Raw genomic sequence first — 18,742 nt, 5'->3', positions numbered from 1 at the left:
TTATGCAGCCAAGCCCAGATGCATTTGCAATCTTCGTTCCTCTTAGTCACTTCTCTGGATTTCACTTATTTCTCTGTTTTATAGTAGTTCTGAGGGACGTCCATTTCGACTTGGCACTGGTGCAAACATGGAAAAAGTCGTAAAAATGGATCGAGATATGACTAAAGTTAGTATTATTTTAATTTAATTTACAATTTTAAACATTCTATACAAGCAGAAATGTATTCTTGGTGCTATGCTGCTAAAAAAAAATGTATGGGATAAGAAAACTGTCTACATAGTGATCATAAAACCACAAATACTGTTCTTTGGGCAAACAGTATAATGTCTACATCACAGTATCTAGGATTGATGTGCTGTATGAGAAACCCAGCATGAATCTTTTCACACTACTTACATGAAATATAATATATACACTACCGCTCAAAAGTTTGGGGTCATTTAGAAATTTCATTATTTTTGAAAGAAAAGCACATTTTTTTTCAATGAAGCCAACATTAAATGAATCAGAAATACACTCTATACATTGTTAATGTAAGGTAAATGACTATTCTAGCTGCAAACGTCTTGTTTTTATTGCAATATCTACATAGGTGTATAGAGGCCCATTTCCAACAAACACCACTCTAGTGTTTTAATGGTACATTGTGCTTGCTAACTGTGTAAGAAGGCTAATGGATGTTTAGAAAACCCTTGCACAAGTATGTTAGCCCAGCTGAAAACGGTTTGGCTGATTTGAGAAGCTATAAAATTGACTTTCCTTTGAGCTAGTTGAGAATCTGGAGCATTACATTTTTTTGTTCTATGAAACTGTCAAAATGGCCAGAAAAGGGGAACTTTCATGTGAAACTCGAAGTCTATTCTTGTTCTTCGAAATGAAGGCTATTCCATGTGAGAAATTGCCAAGAAACTGAAGATTTCCTACAACGGTGTGTACTACTCCCTTCAGAGGAGAGCACAAACAGGCTCTAACCAGAGTAGAAAGAGAAGTGGGAGGCCCCGCTGCACAACTGAGCAACAAGACAAGTACATTAGAGTCTCTAGTTTGAGAAATCGACGCCTCACAGCTCCTCAACTGGCAGCTTCATTAAATAGTACAAGCAAAAAGCCAGTGTCAACGTCTACAGTGAAGAGGCGACTCCGGGATGCTGGCCTTCAGTGCAAAGTGGCAAAGAAAAAGCCATATCTGAGACTGGCTAATAAAAGGAAAATATTAATATGGGTAAAAGAACACAGACAGAGGAAGATTGGAAAAAGTTTTATGGACAGACGAATCAAAGTTTGAGGTGTTTGGATCACACAGAAGAACATTTGTGAGATGCAGAACAACTGAAAAGATTCTGGAAGAGTGCCTGATGCCATCTGTCAAGCATGGTGGAGGTAATGTGATGGTCTGGGGTTGCTTTGGTGCTGGTAAAGTGGGAGATTTGTACAAGGTAAATGGGATTTTGAATAAGGAAGGCTATCTCTCCATTTTGAAACGCCATGCCATACCCTGTGGACAGCACTTGATTGGAGCCAAATTCATCCTACAACAGGACAATGACCCAAAGCACACCTCCAAATTATGCATGAACTATTTAGGGAAGAAGCAGGCAGCTGGTATTCTATGTGTAATGGAGTGGCCAGCGCAGTCACCAGATCTCAACCCCATTGAGCTGTTGTGGGAGCAGCTTGACCGTATGGTACGCAAAAAGTGCCCATCAAGCCAATCCAACTTGTGGAGGGGCTTCAGGAAGCATGGGGGGAAATTTCTCAAGATTACCTCAGCAAATTAACAGCTAGAATGCCAAAGATCTGCAAAGCTGTAATTGCTGCAAAGGGAGTATTCTTTGACGAAAGCAAAGTCTGAAGGAGAAAATTATTCTTTCTAATAAAAATCATTATTTCTAACCTTGTCAATGTCTGGACTATATTATCTATTCATTTTGCAACTCATTTGATAAATAAAAGTATGAGCTTTCATGGAAAACACAAAATTGTCTGGGTGACCCCAAACTTTTGAACGGTAGTGTATTTAGAAAATATTTAGTATTATGTATAATTGTATCTTATATACTGTTTTGCTTCTATGTGATCTCACTGTGCAGAGTGGCTGCTGTGAAGTTATCACTGAGGAATCAGCTGCTGCGCTCCGCAAAGCAACCAAGTGGGCCCAGTCTGGTTTAATAGTGAGCGTGGGACCACCAGTGGAAACAGTCAGTCCAGAAACAGCAACTGGTCTGTCTACTGGAGACAAGAAGAAAACTGCCCAGACTTCTGTCTGCAGAGAGAGAAATTCTGACCTTGCCAGGTACAGATATATTCACATAATAAAGTTAATTTTGTATATTATCATAGTGTCATGTAACCATACTGCCAGATGGCAGAAAATGATCCACATCGTCCTTTAAGGGTCTCTATTATCTTTAGGCCATGGCTATTTTTAGATATTATCTGTAGCTTTCTCCACACAGCCTTCATGCATTGAACACATTTTAATAAGTTTATCATGCATTCACAATCTTATTAGTAAATGATTCCTGCTTTTCTTAGAACTGATCCTGTACGTCCTTTTATCAGTGGACATGTAGCGAACAGCATGGCTGCTGAAGTCATTGCTTTACTTCATAGTTTACTGATGGCACCAGAGTCTAATGCAGCCCAGATATGGACAACAACAGCAGAAAAGGTGACGTCTTTACTGTTATGTTATAGTCTTCATATTATCTCCATAATGTTTGTGGTTTCACAAGATGTTATGATTTTTTTTAAGGCATGTTGACTATTGGGAAAGGGAATCTGTCAGCAGGTTTTTACAGCATGAGGTAGACGCCGAGACAGTGATTTTAGCGATGTGTCACTTATTAGGCTATGTGCTGTTGTTTCAATACAATGAAGGTTTTATCAGTAGACGATTAATGCTAGAGGACTGAAGCTCGCATGCATCTTGGTCCAGCTCCACCCCACCTCTGATTAGCAGCATACTGTTAATATACAATGTGCATAGAAAGCTGTGGTGTGGGCCGGGTCATATTTCTGAGCTCTGCTACATCTAATAACTCTGATTGTATTGCAACTGCTGCACCCTGTATACTAAGTGACACATCGCTGGAATCAGGGTCAATCTTCCTAAATTATGGTGCTCTCAGATGAGATGGCAAAAACCTGGTGACAAATTCCTTTTAATTTTACCTTTCACAATTACCTTCTGCTTCCAGATAAACCGAAACAAAAACCTGTCACTGCTGAGAAATGCATTGGTAGAATACCTGTGTCCTCAATTAGTAGTCCCCTTCTGCTCCACCAGTTCCCTGTTCATCTACAATCGCTCCCAACTTCTCAGACTGCCCTGTACATACTGTACTTTGGAAGTCTGACACTTTTCCCAGGGTCCCAGATTGTCCAGTGCTGCTGAGACGACGCCACTTATTTTGGGGCAGTGCAGAGGGGCAGTGAAGGATTGGCTCTGGGGCAGAAGGACACAATACAAGGACACTAGGTACTTTTACTATGGATTCTCCAGTTTATCTGATTTGTTGTTTTTTTTAAGCCAGAACAGTTAGAGCTTAGAGTATACTATTTGTTAGATTTCATAACGTGGGCTTATTTTTTTTTTCTTTCTGTTTTGTAGGTTTTGTCACGTGCCCTTATGCATATACCCCAATTGGGCAAGTATGCTGAGAGCATATTAGAGAATGGATGTGGTAGTGGCAGGAAGCTGGCCAAACTGCAAAGCATATCAAGACAAGCTGTTGCTGCTCTCTGTGCCCTAGGAGGATTCAGGGAGACTATTAAAATTGGTTCTGAGGTCCAGGTAATGCAATTGTTTGGCTTAGTGTTTGGACTGAATGGGATTGCTGGTTCTGTTCTGCCATGAAAAAACTCTGAAATCACGTAATGAAATTCTTGTTCTGTTGAATTTTAAAGAGGTTGTCCACTACTTTTTCATTGTTGACTTATAAGTCATCAAGGTCTGATCGGTCGGGGTCCGACACCCGGGACCATCGCCTATCAGCTGTTGTCGGTGGCGGCCACCGTTCAGAACTGCTAGATTGCGGAGCTGCTCCGACTTCTGGTAGTGGCCGCGGCAGGGTACTGTACATCCGCCTCCTATTGATTTGAAGAGGAGGCAAATGTGCAGTACCCTGCCGCGATCACTACCAGAAGACTGAGCAGCTCCACAATCGAGCAGTTCCGGCCTGCGGCCGCTGACTCCAGGATCAGCTGATCAGCGGGGGTGTCGGATGTCAGACTCCAATCAATCAGACATTGGTGACCTATCCTAAGGATAGATTATCAATGAAAAAGTAGTGGACAACCTCTTTAAGACTGTGAAGTCTAGGATTGCACAGTCTAAGAATAGACAATCTACCCTAATGTGTTCAATTGGATTGATTTGAAAAAGGCTCCAATGTCAAGATATTGCTGGGAGTTAATTGCGCACTTTGTTTTGGCTGATTCCTAGCCATGAGTAATGAACACACATTTTACAGGTGCATCTCACTAAATTAGAATATCATCAAAAAGTTAATTTATTTCAGTTCTTCATAAAAAGTGAAACTCATACATTATATAGTCATTACAAATAGAGTGATCTATTTAAAGTGACATTACTCTGTCGCCTCATTGGGGGACACAGGACCATGGGTTATGCTGCTGTCCACTAGGAGGCGACACTATGCTTAATCTGAAAAAGATTAACATTGGCTCCTCCCATGCAGTATACACCCCTGGACGGCGTCAGCCATCTTCAGTTTTAGCTTAGTGTCAGTAGGAGGCACACCGTTTCATCTTCACTTAGTAACATAGTAACATAGTTTGTAAAGCCGAATAAAGACTTGCGTCCATCAAGTTCGACCTGTTAGTTCTGTAATTGCTAAAGTTGATCCAGAGGAGGGCAAAAACCCCAAATGATTTAGCCAATCTTCACCTGAGGAAAAATTCCCTCCTGACTCTGAAATCAGCAGTCAGAATAAATCCCTGTATCAACCTACTATTTTATTTTATTTTTAAGTATATGCTGAAATCTGCCTGGTATCTAGAAATGCATCCAGTCCCCGCTTGAACTGGTGTAGTGAATCCGACATTACCGTCTCCTCACTCAGTGAATTCCATATTCTCGCTGCTCTTACCGTAAAGAACCCCTTCCTATGCTGGTGCTGAAACCTTTTCTCTTCCAGTCTTAGTGAATGCCCTCTTGTTACCGTAATATCCCTCCTTTTGAAGAAATCCCGGGCAAGATCTCTATACTGTCCCCTAACATATTTGTACACATTTATTATGTCCCCCCTCAACCTTCTCTTTTCCAGGCTGAATAGTCCTAGTTTTGCCAACCTCTCTGGGTATTGCAGTCCCTCCATTCCCTTTATGAATTTTGTTGCCCTCCTTTGTACCTTTTCAAGCTCATTTATATCCTTTCTATATATTGGGGCCCATAACTGAGCACAGTATTCCAAGTGTGGTCTGACCAGTGCTTTGTACAGTGGAAGAACAATGTTCTCATCCTTTGCAGCTATACCTCTTCTGATACACCCCATTACCCTGTTTGCCCTTACAGCAGCGGCCTGACTTTGGGCACTCCAATTTAGTTTGCTATCAATCAAGATGCCCAAGTCCTTCTCCATCTCTGAATTCCCCAATGATTTCCCATTCAGTGAGTACTGGTGACTTCCATTTTTCCTTCCCATATGTATGACCTTACATTTCTCCTCGTTAAACCTCATTTGCCATTTAATGCTCCACCTACCCAGCTTATCCAAATCCCTCTGTAGGTCTGCACTGTCCTCTTTTGTATTAATTGTTTTACATAACTTTGTGTCATCTGCAAATATTGATATTTTACTATTTATCCCGTTGACTATGTCGTTAATAAAGATATTAAATAACATTGGGCCTAGTACAGACCCCTGTGGTACCCCACTAGTGACGCTTACCCAATCTGAGTATATTCCATTTATAACCACCCTCTGCCTTCTATCCTTTAGCCAGTTAGCTACCCACTTGCAGACATTTTCCCCCAGCCCCATCATTCTCATTTTATATACCAACCTATTATGTGGCACGCTATCGAACGCTTTGGAGAAGTCGAGATACACGACATCCACTGGTTCCCCCTGATCTGCTCGAGAGCTAACCTCCTCGTAGAAGTCAATCAGGTTTGTTTGGCAGGAGCGATTCCTCATGAATCCATGTTGGTTCGGGATTAAAAGATTATTAGCATCAAGATGCTCCGTAATTGCCTCTTTAATGAAGCTTTCAAAAATTTTGCCCACAACGGACGTCAGACTCACCGGCCGATAGTTTCCGGCGTCACTTTTCGCTCCCTTTTTGAATATTGGCACTACATTCGCCTGTCGCCAATCAAGTGGTACAGACCCAGTCTCAACAGAGTCTTTAAATATAAGATATAACGGTCTGTCTATCACATTACTTAGTTCCCTTAGTACCCGTGGGTGTATGCCATCAGGTCCTGGTGATTTGTTTATTTTAATGTTACTGAGGCGTTTCTGTACCCCAACTTGGGTTAGATTTGTCATACTTAGTGGAGGATTAAGTTTGTCACTTCTCATTTCTCCTGTTAGTTCGATTTCCTTTGTGAAAGTTGTCGAAAAAAAATTATTTAATAGATTAGCTTTATCCTCATCTTTCTCTATGATTTTGCCTTCCTCACTTTTTAACGGTCCAATATTATCCGATTTAATCCTTTTACTATTTATATACGTAAAGAACAGTTTGGGATTTGATCTACTTTCCCTAGCAATACGTTTCTCTGTTTCCTCCTTCGCTATTTTTATTTGTTTTTTACAGGTTCTCGTTTTTTCCTTGTAACACATTAGTGCCTCCTTACTGTTTTCCTGTTTTAATCTCTTGAATGCCTCTTTTTTGCTATTTAACGCCCCTTTTACGTTCTTGTTCAACCATATTGGTTTCCTCTTATTTCTGGCCCTTTTATTCCCATACGGTATATACCTCTCGCACTGAGTATTCAGAATTCTTTTGAAGGTTTCCCATTTACTATTCGTATTCCTTTGATTAAGAACTTTGTCCCAGTCAATAAGTTGAAGGCTTTCTTTCAGCTGATCAAACTTCGCCCTCCTAAAGTTTAATGTTTTTGTTGTTCCCTTATTGATAACCCTACTGAAGGGCATTTTGAAGTCGATAATATTATGGTCGCTATTACCTAGGTGCCCCCCTATCTGTACCTCAGTTATTCTATCAGGCCTATTAGTCAATATTAAGTCCAACAAGGCCTTCCCTCTCGTTGGTTCCTGCACTAGTTGGGAGAGATAATTATCCTTAATATTTGTCAAGAACCTTTTTCCTTTCTGAGATCTACAGGTTTCTGTTTCCCAGTCAATATCCGGGTAGTTGAAATCCCCCATTACAATCACTTCATTATGTTTTGCTACTTTGTCTATTTGTCCTAATAGCAGATTCTCATTCTCCTCTGTTATATTTGGTGGCTTATAGCAGACCCCCAGTAATATTTTATTATTATTTTTAGTTCCCTCTATCTCTACCCACATGGACTCGACCCCCTCTTCTCCCTCTCCTATATCTTCCCTTAGTCTGGGCTTTAGACATGACTTTACATATAAGCAGACTCCTCCGCCTTTCCCCTGTTTCCGGTCCCTTCTAAATAAACTATAATCTAATAAATTTATCGCCCAGTCGTAGCTATCGTCTAGCCAAGTCTCTGTTATACCTACGATGTCATACCTCTCCTCCGATATAAGCACCCGCAGCTCATCAGCCTTATTGGTCAGGCTTCTTGCGTTGGTCAGCATGCAAGATAAAACTTTGGGGTTATTTAGCATCCTATTCTTCTCTAACGATCTAACTGTACTATCCCCACCCCCCTCTCCACCCTCATTATATTCACTTCTCCCCTTCCCCCTTGCTTGCCTCACATCCCACCTATTTCCTTGGTTTCCCCCCCCCCCCCATCTCTAGTTTAAAAACTCCTCCAACCTATTCGCCATCTTCTTCCCCATCTTTTTCTTCTTCTTCTTCTTAGCTGCACGCAGAACGAGACCAGCCAGCTCTCCGGGGAGGCACAGGACCAGGTTTAATCAGCGCTCACAGGGGCACACTAAGGGGGGGTAAGTGCACAGCCTGTGTTTACCTCAGCTGTGAAACTCTGCATATACTGCATCCTCCTCTGCACAGACAGCCCCTCTGCATAGCCACTCCAGATGCACAATGCTGGGCTCAAAGCCTATGAAACCAGGCAGGACAGCTTCTACGCTTTCCTACAGGCTGTAGCATTGCTCTCCCCAGCGGTAGCAGTTATTCGCATTGTAAGGATTGCATACAGGCTACTGTGCCAGAGTCCCAAGCAGCCCCTACTATATCATGTTGCCACGCCAGAATCGGTCACTCAAGAAACAATTTCGTTTCAGGGACCTCCAAAACCGGCTAAGTTCAATTTCTACAGCCTAACAAGAAGGTCGCCACTCGCAAGCTTGTGGGAATCCGATACCCCTTTCCTCAGGAAACTTTCAAGGAATGGACAAACCCCCAGCAGTGGACCCACCAGTATCCAGGCTGGCAGCACAGGCACTTCTTTCTCCGCCAGATAGCTCAACCCTCAGGGATGCAGCAGATCGGCAGGTAGAAAGTTTGGCAAGCTCCCGAGTTCGCTTCAGTTTGGGCATCTAAAGCCATAATAGCTTGGGCTGACAATTTACAAATTAGCCTTCAAGCTTCTGCCCCTGAACTGTCTCAACAAGCAGTTCAAATAGCAATTGTGGCAGATTTCCTAATCCATGCGGCTCTTGATTTAGCAAGATGCGCAGCGGTAGCATTCACATGCCGTCACTATTAGACGCATTCTCTGGTTACGTGAATGGAAAGCGGATGCAACCTCAAATAAGTCTCTCACATATCTTCCATATTTCAGAGGTTGACTGTTTGGTGAAAGGTTGGACACACTGATATCCAACGCCCCAGGGGGTAAGAGTACCTCTCTTCCCCAACTGAAGTCAAAACGTAATTTTAATAAACCTAACCAAACTAGGTTCCGGTCCTTTCGGAACTCTTCCGGCTGGTCCGTCTCTCGTCCAGCACAGACTAACAGCCGCTTCACCCGCAAGCAAGTCTCCAGGTCGACCCAAAAGTCGGACAAGACATGGCGGTCAAAGACAGGCCAATCAAACGCTCACGGTCTCTAAAGGAGTCCCCACCAGTAGGCGGCCGACTTTCGCTATTTTGCCAAGTCTGGCTGCCTGTTACAAAAGACTGGCGGGTCAGGGAGCTAGTATCTTCAGGATACAAAATAGAACTCCCTCCAAACAGATTCATCATTTCTGTGCCCCCAAAGCCGCTAGAAAAAGCCCAGGCTTCTCACCAGAAGGTCTTCTCGCTACTTCAAGCGCAAGTCATAATGCCTGTCCCAACAGCCGAGCGCTTTCACGGGTCCTACTCCAATCTTTTTGTAGTCCCCAAGAAAGGAGGCGGAGCAAGGCCCGTTCTAGATCTCAAACATCCACAAGTATGTAAGAGTACGTCATTTTCGAATGGAATCGCCTCGCTCTATCATAGCATCCATGGAAAAAGGAGAATATCTCGCATCCCTAGACATTCAGGATGCTTAATTACACATACAATTGCACCTGCCCATCAAGACATTCCTCAGGTTCGCAATCAATCAGAACCACTACCAGTTCGTGGCTCTCCAGTTCGGGCTCGCCACAGCTCCCAGAGTGTTCACCAAAGTCATGGCAACCACCATGCAGGTCTTACACTCCAGAGATATAGTAGTCATCCCATACCTAGACGATCTCCTCGTCAAGGCTCCCACCTTCAGGGACTGCGAGTTCAGCGTCTCAATCACGATCGTCACTCTGAACCGCCTAGGTTGGTTAGTCAACTTGCAAAGCCGTCACCAACACCAACCCAATCCTTGACATTCCAGGAATGCTATTCAATCCTCCCGATCTCTCCGATTCGCTATGAGAGTCCTTGGCAGGATGGTGGCGTCAATAGAAGCAGTTCCATTTGCTCAGCTTCACCTCAGACCTCTCCAATTAGACATTCTCAGGTCTTGCGACAGGAATCCTTCTTCCCTCGACAGGAGATTACAACGGAAGTCGTCAGCCGAGAAGTCCCTTCATTGGTGGTTCAACCGGTCCTCTCTGACAAAAGGAAAATCTTTTCTCCCAGGTCAATGGAAGATCCTGACCACCGACGCAAGCCTGACGGGTTGTGGTGCAGTATATCTACACCACAGAGCACAGGGCAAATGGTCTCCAGCGGAAGCAACCTTGCCCACCAACATTCTGGAAATTCGGGCCATCCTCCTGGCGCTGAGAGCATTCCAGCACTTACTGGCAGCTTCCCACGTCAGAGTCCAGTCGGACAATGCCACGGCCGTGGCATACGTCAGTCACCAAGGGGGGACCCGCAGCGCTCAAGCAATGTGAGAAGTGACACACATTATCCACTGGGCAGAGACAACGGACTCGGTTATCTCTGCAGTCCACATTCCGGGTGTAGACAACTGGGAAGCAGACCTCCTCAGCCGACAAGAAATACACTCGGGAGAATGGGCTCTCCACCCCGAAGTCCTCCAGCAGATCTGCCATCGTTGGGGCACTTCGGATGTGGACCTAATGGCATCTCACCTCAATGCCAAAGTCGCCAACTTCATGGCTAGATCACACGATCAGCGAACTCTGGCGGCGGACGCCCTGGTTCAGGATTAGGCCAAGTTCCAACTTCTGTATTTTTTTCCGCCTCTCCCTCTGATTTCCAAGTGGTGAGAAAGATCAAACAGGAAGGAGTTCCAACCATCCTAATCGCTCCGGACTGACCCAGGCGTACATGGTACGCCGACATAGTACGGCTCATTGCAGACGCTCCCTGGCGTCTTCCCGACCGCCCGGATCTTCTGTCACAAGGTCCGTTCTACCATCAGAACTTTGAAGCCCTCAGTTTGACGGCGCGGCCATTGAAACCTGGGTGTTAACACAAGCAGGTTTTTCGCCAGACGTCATTACAACCACGTTCAGAGCAAGAAAACCAAACTCTGCCAGGATTTACTACCGTACCTGGAAAGCCTTCTTTACCTGGTGCGAATCTTGTAACCAAGCCCCACTACCCTATTCCTTTCCTAGGGTACTCGGCTTTTTTTCAATCCGGCCTGGAAGCCAAACTATCTCTGTCCTCCCCTAAAAGCCAAGTATCAGCTCGGTCTGTACTTTTTCAGAAAAGCATTGCACACAGATCGCAAGTCAGAGCTTTTTCTTCAGGGGGTTTCATGTTTGATTCCACCCTACAATCGACCACTAGAAACGTGGGACCTTAACCTGGTGCTCACAATACTACAGGAAGCACCCTTTGAACCACTTAAGGAAACTCCACTCCGTCTTCTATCTCAGAAGGTGGTTTTTCCCTGTGGCGATCTCGTCACTACGAAGAGTGTCTGAGCTCACGACACTCTCCCGCAGACAACCGTTCCTAAATTTTCTCCAGGATAAGGTAGTCCTTCGTACGCTTCCATCCTTTCTCCCAAAGGTTGTCTCAGGCTTCCATCTCAACAAAGAGATTTCATTACCATCCCTCTGTCCGGCTCCGGTTCATAGAGTGGAAAAGGCTTTGCATATGCTTGACCTCGTTAGGGCACTGCGTATCTATGTGTCTAGGACTGCGCCCTTCAGAAAATCGGACTCTCTTTTCCTCCTTTTGGAAGGTGGTCGCAAGGGTCTTCCAGCCTCTAAGGCTACCCTCGCCAGGTGGTTTAAGTCCACCATACAAGAGGCTTCCCGCCTCAAAAATTCTCCCCTTCCAGCAGGTATTAAGGCCCATTCTACACGTACGGTAGGGGCCTCCTGGGCCACTCGCCACCAGGCCTTGGCACAACAAGTGTGTAAGGCAGCCACCTGGACCAGCCTACACATATTTACCAAGCACTACAGCGTTCATACCCAGTCCTCAGCAGACGCGAGCCTGGGCGGACGCGTGCTACAAGCGGCGGTATCCCAATCCTAGGGAACCGCCCACATGATATTCGTCCATTGCTTCCCACCCAGGGACTGCTTTGGGACGTCCCATGGTCCTGTGTCCCCCAATGAGGCGACAGAGTAAAGGAGATTTTTATGTACTCACCGTAAAATCTCTTTCTCTTAGCCTCTAATTGGGGGACACAGCACCCACCCTGCTGCCCTTCAGGGCCGTTAAAGTTGAGTTCTCATATTGGTTTTCCTTTGAGTTCTTATATAGTTACCTTTTTTATAGGCATAACTATATTATTTATCTATAGTTGCCTTTTTATAGGTATGACTATGATATCTATGTTACGTTTCTCCCACTGCTTTTGCACAAAACTGAAGATGGCTGACGCCGTCCAGGGGTGTATACTGCATGGGAGGAGCCAATGTTAATCTTTTTCAGATTAAGCATAGTGTCGCCTCCTAGTGGACAGCAGCATAACCCATGGTCCTGTGTCCCCCAATTAGAGGCTAAGAGAAAGAGATTTTACGGTGAGTACACAAAAATCTCCTTTTCTGTTAATGTTGATGATTATGGCTTACAGCCAATGAAAACACAAAAGTCATTATCTCAGTAAATTAGAATACTTTATAAAAACAGCTTGAAAAACGTTTTTAAAATCCGAAACTTTGTCCTCCTGAAATGTATGTTCAGTAAATGCACTCAATACTTGGTCGGGGCTCCTTTTGCATTAATTACTGCATCAATGCGGCGTGGCATGGAGGCGATCAGCCTGTGGCACTGCTGAGGTGTTATGGAAGCCCAGGTTGCTTTGATAGCAGCCTTCAGCTCGTCTGCATTGTTGGGTCTGGTGTCTCTCATCTTCCTCTTGACAATACCCCATAGATTCTCTATGGGGTTAAGGTCAGATGAGTTTGCTGGCCAATCAAGCACAGTGATACTGTTGTTTTTAAACCAGGTATTGGTACTTTTGGCAGTGTGGACAGGTGCCAGGCCCTGCTGGAGAATGAAATTTCCATCTCCAAAAAGCTTGTCAGCAGAGGGAAGCATGAAGTGCTCTAAAATTTCCTGGTAGAAGGCTGCGCTGACTTTGGTCTTGCTAAAACACAGTGGACCTACACCAGCAGATGACATGGCTCCCCACCATCACTGATTGTGGAAACTTCATACTAGACCTCAAGCAGCTTGGATTGTGTGCCTCTCCACTCTTCCTCCAGACTCTGGGACCTTGATTTCCAAATGAAAATTGGAACTCTGGGACATCTGTCAAGTCAGCAGTCTTCCCCATGATTGTGGAGCCTACTGAAACAGACTAAGCAACCTTTTTAACCGCTTTGCAGCGGCTTTTTGTTAATTATTTTAATTTACTGAGATAATGACTTTTGTGTTTTCATTAGCTGTAAGCCATAATCATCAACATTAACAGAAATAAACACTTGAAATAGATCACTCTGTATGTAATGACTCTATATAATATATGAGTTTCACTTTTTGCATTGAAGAACTGAAATAAATTAACTTTTTGATGATGATCTAATTTAGTGAGATGCACCTGTAGGATTCAGGTCTGTTTACCAGTTCCAGGGGTTATCAAGCGACCACAAGTGTGAGATTTGTATAGTCGTACAGCTAACGAGAGTCTCAATGGTTTATCTCAATGTTCTTTTGAGAAAAGGAGCAGATTTTAGTCGACACGTGACTGCAACTATGTAAATCATATATTTACCGTCACTTTACAACTGCTGGAAACAGCAAGCTGAGCCGCATCCTAACTGTGTATACATTACACTCCACTAAGATTTGCCAAGCAGCAAGGCTTGCTGAAAATTTCCTCCAAAGGTGGAAAGCCCCTTTAACATGTATTTAGTATTAAAGGGAATATGTCAATAGAATCAACCCAACTAAGCTGTCTATATGACTATGCAGGTAATCGAAAGCTGAATAAAGCTATACATGGATATCTGTAATCCAATGTCTTAATTCAGAGAAATCTTAATCCTACTATGCAAAAGAATTATGCGCTGTATACTTATCTCCCCAAGGATCTGCCTTCAGAGATAATTATAAATGAAAGGAGGCGTTACCTGTTTGACAGTCTGCTCTCCTGATCTACATGTCAGTCATTACATGTCTCTCACTGGTAACACCTTCTTTCACTTAAAATAAGCTTAACAGCACATATTAGAAAAAAAAATGTGGATTTCTCTGGAATAAGACATCAGATTGCAGATATTAAGGTATCATGTTATTCAGCTTCCTATGACCTACATTCCCATATAGACGACTTAGGAGGGCCTATCCTACTGATAGACTCCCTTTAATGTCTACTGTAGTTTTGCCATGTATCAAGTGATCAGACCTGTATCATCTCCTTGTTCCACTAGGTACTTGGTAAAGGTGTATCTGGGAGTGTTGGAGTGGTTGTATCTATTAATGAACAAGAAGGTATTGCAACTGTGAAATTTCCACCCCTAGATTTTAGAAAATCATCCAAAGCATCTGATACACTGACTATCCCGTTGTTTAGACTCTCTGTCCCGCGCTCTGAGGTAAGAATTTCTATTCTGTCAAATATATGTATAAAGCTAATAGCCACGTGTGTAAGAGACTGTACTTCTCGGCTTTTTACTGTAGCCAGCCTAGTACAGTGAAACCTCTTTGAGATAACCACCTAAAATGGTCATAAAAAAGGGAAAATCCTGTCTTGATCGGTGGTGGGTTTTTTCAGATATTTGGTGTCTTGTATTTTCCTTATTTGATTGGATTAATAAAGGTAACATATTTTGGCCTCCTAAAACCTGCTCAAATCTAAATTGATATGACTACATGGCTATTTAATCTGATTAAGATTTCCCTGCTGAATTACCACTGTGGTATGCCATGAATGTAGTGATCTATCAGACCACAAAACTATAGATGGAATAGTATTTCATTTTTCTTTTTTTAACATTAAAGAATTCAAATTAATAAATTGAATATATCATTAAAAATGTTTATTTAATATTGTAGACACGAACAGCCAGTTCAGGCCAAATATAGATTTTGTGTATGTGTAAACCTAGTTTGTTTTTGTATATTTATTCTGGTTGCTCTTGTTAAGTACTTTATTTAATAATGTTTGAATATGTAATGCTTTTAGGCTTTGTATGTATAGATCTGCATTGTTTATTATAGGGGCACAAACTATAGGCAATTATTACTTCTATATTAGATGATGTATATTTTACGCACTATGTGGCTTCTGTCTCTCAATACCACCCCAACCCCATAGCAGATAACTGAGATAGAAGAGAGCAGTCATTGATGATTTCGGTCCAAAAGAACCCTACGGTTGTGATCTGAGCCTCGCAGAACTATGGAGGAGACCAGCATGGTGTATCATAGAGGCAACTTGTGTAGAGCTTTTAGATAACTACATTACAGGCCCAAATATTTCATAATTTGATGGTCACCACCACAAACGCCACTATAGATGGCAACTGTGATCTTTGTCGATCTTATAACTCTACAATTTAGAAGATTTTTTTAGCCAGAAATCTCAGAACATAGTATTGTTTGGGTACAACCAGGGCTGTTTTTTGGATATGTCACCTGAGTAATTATGGGTGAGGCTTTCATGCGACAGATTTCTGCACCATCTGTCCACCACTATACTATAATATACTGCTGTGTACTGTAAATATTCAGCTATTCCTATAGGCCTTTCTAGGTGAATGCTTGTTGTTGTACCAGACATTTTATTAGTTGAATAATACTTTGACTGAAAAATAAGATGTCTCAAATTTGCCTGAATAAACGGAGTATATGTTGGGTGCTTGATTCTAATTGCTCTGTTTGCCAGTAAAGTCCACAAGGTCCCATAATGAATAAAGGGAACCTGACCGGAGATTCAAGCTGCCCAAACGAAGAGCAGCAAGTAGCAGACCCTGACTGCGTTATTACACTTGTGTACGTTTTACTCTGAAAGGCTGCCCTACCTTAGAGAATACATAATTAAAGAAGCCAGCCATGAGCAATTTGTGTTAGATGGTTAGTCAGAGGTCTGCTTTTCCCTGCCCTGCTCCCCATGACTGTCAGATCTACATACACATACATAGAAAGAGAGCTATCTGTCTAGTGGAGCAGGACAGGGAGAAACCACCAAGCACCAACTTCTGACTAGTCATCCAAGACGCATAGTCCACGGCCAGCTTTTCAAAGTATATCTTCTCTAAAGAGAAGACACATACACAGTTAGTGTCTGATTCATGCTGCCCATGGTTCAAGCAGCATGAATTTCCTTTTAAAATATTGACTTAAAGGGAATGCATCATCAATGGGTTTTTTTTTCTATAGTAATTATAACCAGATCCTGACACATTATTATATCCTGACACATTCTGATCTTTTTTTTTTCTTGTATTTTTTTTATTGCAGATGTAATTTTAATTATTTTTTATGTACATGAATTTGAGGGGTTCCATTTTGTCTCTGTATTCCAATTCTGATTTATAGCTGCCAGAAAACCCATAGGAACCTATTGATGACTAATTGAGTTCTGTGGGATAGTTTTGTGGGCAAGCTCTGTAACCTGTGCAAAAGTTATACAGTTTAGCATAATGGTTATCTGGGACCATTACCTACTATTCATGGTGGATCTTGTGGTGTTTGACTGTAGCTTTATAAAAGAGTTGCTACCTGTCATTGTAATCATGTCTTTGATGATAATGAGATGGCTATAGAAAGCATTAACTTGTTTCCCCGAAAAAAAAGACAAGGTCTTGTATTGTTTTTTGGTTCGAAAGATGGGTTAGGGTTTATTTTCAGGAAATGTCTTATTTTTTATCCATGAACTACAATCCACATTTATTCTTTAACAAAAAAAACATTTATTCAAATATAATCATGTTAACACACACACTACACACATACATGTATATACACAAACTCACACACACTGCACGTGTATATACAAACACTACACATACATACACGTGTATATACACACACTGCACATATGGTACACACCAACCTGTCTTCTCTTCAGCTCCTCTAGAATACCACAATTAAAGGACCTTTGGTGGCATCATGGTCACATGACCGTGATGTCACCAAAGGTCCTGAAGCAGTCTGAACCTCAGAGTAGAAATGTCGGGGCCCGCTACTAGAGTGGGGTCCCTGGGCAGTTACACAGTATGCCTCCCTTTCATCCCCCAAATGCTGGCCCGGACTGTAACAAAGGCTTATTTTTGGCTTTTATTTCAAGCATACTCCAAAAATCCTGTAAAATCATGCTAGGAAGATCTTATTCTCCGAGAAACACTGTCGATTGAGGCTCAGTGTGAAAACTGCAAGATTTTATATATTTTTTTTTTTTTTTATAAATATAGATGGCGGCAAATAGAAAACTACTAGTGATAGTCTTAAAACATTTGTTTAATATACAAATCTGAAATAATTTTTTTTTTTCTGATGAAACATTCCTTTTAAATTAAAGTTAAATTAAAGGGGTATTCCCATCTTCAAGATCCTATCCCAATATGTAGTAGTTGTAATAATAATATTAGCAAATACCTCCAATTAGAGATGTAGTATAGTATTTTTGATTCGCTATGCCACTTACCTCATGTGCATGCAATACAGGTCCTTATGTATCCACGGTTACGACCACTAGCAGCTAGCTAACTGTCACTTTATCAGTGGACGTAACCATGGATACCTAAGGTCCTGCAATGCCTGCACATGAGGAAAGAGATAGCGAATCAAAAATACTATACTACATTTCTAATTGTAGGTATTTGCTAATATTATTATTATTACACCTACTACATATTGGGATATGATGTTGGAGATGGGAATATCCCTTTAAGCTTTTCTCAGTCGTGGCGGAGAACTACCACTGTTTATTCAGGCAAGAATGATGCAACTCATTTTCCCATAAAATGGTGATGAGCTGTCATGTCTGCTTTCTCGGCATTTCTGGCGATGCCTCTTCCAGCCTAGCACATGACAGTACACCTTTTTATTGATACCAACATGTAAGATTCTTATTTTATAGTGGAGATTTAATCAGAAATGACTCCAGTTAATGACATCCCTCATTTCTTAGAAACTAACTGCTTGAATTTAACTTTTTGCCGCACCAATATCCATCCCCATCAGGCATTGCCTCTTCATAAACTGTCCATTACTGAGAAGGTAGTGCAGGCAGTCCAGTCCATGTTACTCCCCCAGGAAGGATGCCTGTCTATTCACACCTCACTTCCTGCAACAGGAGATGCCTCAACTCCCGTTATGGCTGTGGTTCGCCTTCTAGCAGAGATCAGGACAAGGTAAGAATCTGTGCTGCAGTTGTACACTTATATAGTCTACCTATTTTATATGCTGACTTTTTATGTGTTTTTTTTTTCTTTTTTTTTCATCTACCGCTAAATTATTGCAATACTGTATTCTATTTTAATGCACTATAAAACAATAAGTGTCTTGCAGGGTTATGACCTGAGTGGTTTTATACTTTTAATTATTACTATAGCTCTCACTTGACCATTGTGGTTATTTCTTGTTTTTCCTGCTTAGGGCTTGCCTGGTCATGGCTCAGCTGTTAGATGACAGTTCATTTTGTGAAGAATTCATACAGCAATGCCCTGCCGCTGTAGAAGTGCTAAATTTAGTGGCCCAGGATTGTAGCCCTGGTAAGTATGCAACATTGCACAAGACTAAAATTCTCAGAATAGAGCACTTATCACTTAATGTTTCATCTTGGCTTGTCTTATGAAGACTGCTCCGATCTATAGGCCCCAGTTGGGACACTCGGACATCAATCAAAGTG

The 18,742-nt window shown here is 42.3% G+C and overlaps 1 protein-coding gene across 2 annotated transcripts in view; it reads left to right on the top strand.

Annotated features, from left to right (window-relative positions):
• The window catches only part of HECTD4 (HECT domain E3 ubiquitin protein ligase 4), a 214,682-nt gene that overhangs the window by 147,939 nt on the left and 48,001 nt on the right, over positions 1-18,742 (top strand). For both annotated transcript variants that reach the window (XM_073676353.1, XM_073676352.1), the window contains exons 38-44: positions 85-166; positions 2,091-2,293; positions 2,536-2,671; positions 3,614-3,796; positions 14,319-14,483; positions 18,076-18,245; positions 18,490-18,605. In XM_073676353.1, coding sequence (XP_073532454.1) covers positions 85-166; positions 2,091-2,293; positions 2,536-2,671; positions 3,614-3,796; positions 14,319-14,483; positions 18,076-18,245; positions 18,490-18,605 — 1,055 coding nt within the window. The remainder of the gene's footprint in view (positions 1-84; positions 167-2,090; positions 2,294-2,535; positions 2,672-3,613; positions 3,797-14,318; positions 14,484-18,075; positions 18,246-18,489; positions 18,606-18,742) is intronic.

This window comes from Phyllobates terribilis, unplaced genomic scaffold, assembly GCF_046119375.1.
Source record: "Phyllobates terribilis strain yellow unplaced genomic scaffold, ASM4611937v1 Scaffold_1__5_contigs__length_1240528914, whole genome shotgun sequence".
NCBI lineage: Eukaryota > Metazoa > Chordata > Amphibia > Anura > Dendrobatidae > Phyllobates > Phyllobates terribilis.
The sequence above is the reverse complement of the archived record's forward strand: the minus strand, read 5'-3'. Positions and strand labels throughout refer to the sequence as shown.